The sequence below is a fragment of the Octopus sinensis genome, linkage group LG15 (genome assembly GCF_006345805.1).
Source record: "Octopus sinensis linkage group LG15, ASM634580v1, whole genome shotgun sequence".
NCBI lineage: Eukaryota > Metazoa > Mollusca > Cephalopoda > Octopoda > Octopodidae > Octopus > Octopus sinensis.
Window position 1 is genome coordinate 33,077,482 of NC_043011.1, and position 3,868 is coordinate 33,081,349.

General features: G+C 40.6%; 1 protein-coding gene across 1 annotated transcript; it reads right to left on the bottom strand.

The window, feature by feature from the left end:
* LOC115220015 (heat shock protein 70 B2-like) lies at window positions 1–2,306 on the bottom strand. Its single transcript, XM_029790319.2, has one exon. It carries the CDS (start codon window positions 2,076–2,078, stop codon window positions 207–209), a length of 1,872 nt encoding a protein of 623 aa, XP_029646179.2. The 5' UTR covers window positions 2,079–2,306; the 3' UTR covers window positions 1–206.
* Between the last annotated feature and the right edge of the window lie 1,562 nt (window positions 2,307–3,868).

Genomic DNA, 3,868 nt, shown 5'->3' on the forward strand with positions numbered 1-3,868 from the left:
CAAAATGTCAATAGGACGGATGAATAAATCATGAATGTTCACAATGTCAATCAGCTGATACGAATGAGAATAATTTTTAAAATCACATAAAGTGATATTGTATGAAAAGAGTACTGAGTAATAGATATATCACAGTATTTATTCCAATGTTTGTATGAATGAATAAGATATGAGTCCATTTCTTTAAGCGTTGCACCACTGTTCGCTTATGATGTGCAATGATTATTGTTAGAAGACGACGATGTGTGTAGTTTGGACATGATAGGAGAGCAAATTTTCTGTGCTTCCTGAAGTCTGTAGGTAAATTCGTCTGTGTCTGCTAGACTGTTGCTGTCTATCCACTGTAATGTTTGGTCACACATTTCCACTGCTTGCTTCTTATCTTGCTCGGACAGTTTGCCGTTATCTTCATTGAGTGCTTGTTTCACACTGAATATGTAATGTTCCAACTGGTTTCTAGCTGCAACACGTTGGCGTTGCTTTTCGTCTTCTGCCTCGTATTGTTTAGCTTCGTTGAGCATTCTTTCGATTTCCTCTTTGCTCAAACGACCTTTGTCGTTGGTGATGGTAATTTTGTTGCTTTTGCCGGTGCTTTTGTCGACAGCAGAAACGTTGAGTATTCCATTGGCATCCATATCGAAGGAGACTTCTATTTGAGGGACGCCTCTGGGAGCTGGTGGAATGCCAGTCAAGTCGAAACGTCCGAGGCAGTTGTTGTCTTTTGTCATTGCTCTTTCTCCTTCGAATACCTGAATAGAAACAGCCGGCTGGTTATCTGAATACGTAGTGAATACATTGGATGCTTTACACGGTATTCTGCTGTTATGCTCGATAAGTTTGGTCATCACACCACCAGCCGTTTCGATTCCAAGTGATAACGGTGCTACATCTACAAGTAGTACGTCTCTGATGCAATCGCTCGCGTCTCCAGACAGAACAGCAGCTTGTACGGCAGCTCCGTAGGCGACAGCTTCGTCTGGGTTGATGGATTTGTTGATGGTCTTTCCTTGCATGAAGTCGGCTAGTAATTTCTGGATCTTGGGAATGCGTGTCGATCCACCGACCAACACGATGTCGTCGATGCGGGATTTATCGAGTTTGGCGTCTCGCAGAGCTTTCTCAACTGGTTCTAGAGTCGATCGGAAGAGGTCACTGCAAAGATCCTCGAAGCGTGCTCTGGTAATCTTCGAGCAAAAATCAATGCCTTCATACAGAGAATCCAGCTCTACTGAAGCTTCTGAACTGCTCGATAGGGTTCGTTTTGCCCGTTCACATGCAGTACTCAGACGTCTGATAGAGCGTGGGCTTTGTTTCAGATTTTTCTTGTGTTTACGCTTGAATTCTTCGACAAAGTAGTCAACGAGCCGGTTGTCGAAGTCTTCTCCTCCGAGATGTGTGTCGCCAGCTGTAGCTTTCACCTCGAAAAGAGATCCTTGGTCGATTGTGAGGATGGAAACATCGAATGTACCACCGCCCAAGTCGAAGATCAGAACGTTCTTCTCACCAGATAAGTTTTTCTCGAGACCGTAGGCGAGTGCGGCGGCCGTTGGTTCGTTGACAATTCTCAACACATTCAAACCAGCTATACTAGCTGCATCTTTCGTCGCCTGTCTCTGAGAGTCGTTAAAGTAAGCTGGCACCGTTACTACTGCGTCTTTCACTTTACAGCCCAGGTACGACTCGGCTGTCTCCTTCATTTTACTCAATACCATCGAGCTAATCTCTTCGGCTGAGAACTGCTTTTGCTCTCCCTTGTACTCCACTTGTACATGTGCTTTATTACCGTTTGTGTTCACCACTCGGAATGGCCAATATTTCATGTCGCTTTGTACGGACGTATCGTTAAAGTGACGTCCAATTAAACGTTTAGCATCGAACACCGTGTTCTCAGGGTTGAGGGCCGCTTGGTTTTTCGCTGCATCACCCACCAGCCTTTCGGCATCGGTGAAAGCCACATAGCTTGGTGTTGTCCTGTTTCCCTGATCGTTGGCAATAATTTCCACTTTACCGTGTTGAAACACACCTACACAAGAATAGGTTGTTCCCAGATCGATTCCGATAGCAGGTGCTTTTACCATTCTTCTTCCTATTTCTATTGTTCGCTCAAAATGTCCAGTATAAAACTTGAGAAATTCTTTCTTTCTTCTTTATCTCTTGCTCGTCTTACTTTGTATTTCAGTTGTGTCAGTAGAATATATGAATGTATTATATGTGAATGAGTGTTGCTTCAATGTATGTATAACTGAAAGAAATGTTTCGCAGCTGAGACTCTTGTCTCGAGTTGTTTACAGTCGTCCTTCTGTAGAATCTGATTGACAAGCTGTGTGAGCAATGCCGTATATATAGTGGAGAGTAACGCCCCTTCCCACTGTGACGTCATCACCAGAGTTTACGAGTCATTTCGATATTGTTCTACCAAGTCCTACAGGTTTCTGGAACGTTCCAGAAGTTTCCTTTTAATTCCATTAGCTTATTTTACAAATAGAAGTGGATTTGTATAGGATATTTGCTCATAATTTGTGTTTTTTAGTAGAACAACTCTGTTTCATGGATGAATATTTCCGTCGTACCAAATAGTAAACACCGTCGTTCACGTTCTTTTCCCGTCATCGTATATCGCTTTTCGCAACTTTTATCGTTGTTTTGATAGTTTTCTTGGTTTTTATGTTTTAAGGCGGAAATGGCAACAATAGTAACAAATTCGAAATTCATTTACGATTTCATAAAAAGGGCGGCGACGCGAATGTCACTGCACTTGCTAGAAATGGCAGGTTTTTGGAACGTTCCAGAAGTTTCGATTTTAATTCCATTAGCTTATCTTACATATAGAAGTGGATTTATATAGGATATTTGGTGAGTATTTGCGATTTTTAGTTGGACAACTCTGATTGATGGATGAATATTGCTGTCCCACTAAATAATAGACACAGCCTTTTAAGTTCTTTTCTCATTTAGTATGTCTTTTCACGCAACTTTTATTTTTGTTTTCATAATTTTCTTGGTTTAAAATATGTGTGTTGCACAATGTTTATGTTTTAAGACGGAAATGCAACAATAGTAAGAAATTCGAGTGAGAGAGAGAAAGAGAGAGAGAGAGAGAGAGAGAATGGGATGAACGGATTAGATATATAGATAGATTACATAGATATGCAGAAATCATTAATTACTGATTTACTACTACTATGAATAACGAGAAAGTAATACATCAAATATGTGTCGTTAATTATACATTTAAATATATCTAACTGAAGTCAACATTGAGCTTAACGCCTTTGATATCAAACGACCTTAGAGGGACTCTGTTTCAATGATACAATTGTGTAAATTCTGAAATGTATACATTAAAATCTTTCTTTATCTCTCTCTCTCTATATATATTTCTTTACTACCCACAAGGGGCTAAACACAGCGGGGACAAGCAAGGACAGACAAACGGATTAAGTCGATGTGATCGACTCCAGTGCGTAACTGGTACTTATTTAATCGACCCCGAAGTGATGAAAGGCAAAGTCGACCTCGGCGGAATTTGAACCCAGAATTTAACGGCAAACGAAATACGGCTACGCATTTCGCCCGGCGTGCTAACGTTTCTGCCAGCTCATATATAGAAAGCTGAAGTTGTCTGTGTATGGTAGGTTTGGTAGCCTTCAACTAACACTATCTCCTCCGAGATCCTGCGGCACAAGTTGACCAAAATTGAAAGTATGATAGAAGAAGGCTTGTTCTTCCTTCCGTAGAAGAAAAATTCAAATTGGACATGTTAACACTAAAAATTATTTACATCAAAAAGGTGCTTTTTTCTATGAAAAACCCTATTTTTTTACGATTTTTTGGCTGCTGTGTCATCATTTTTTGGTGTATTTCAACC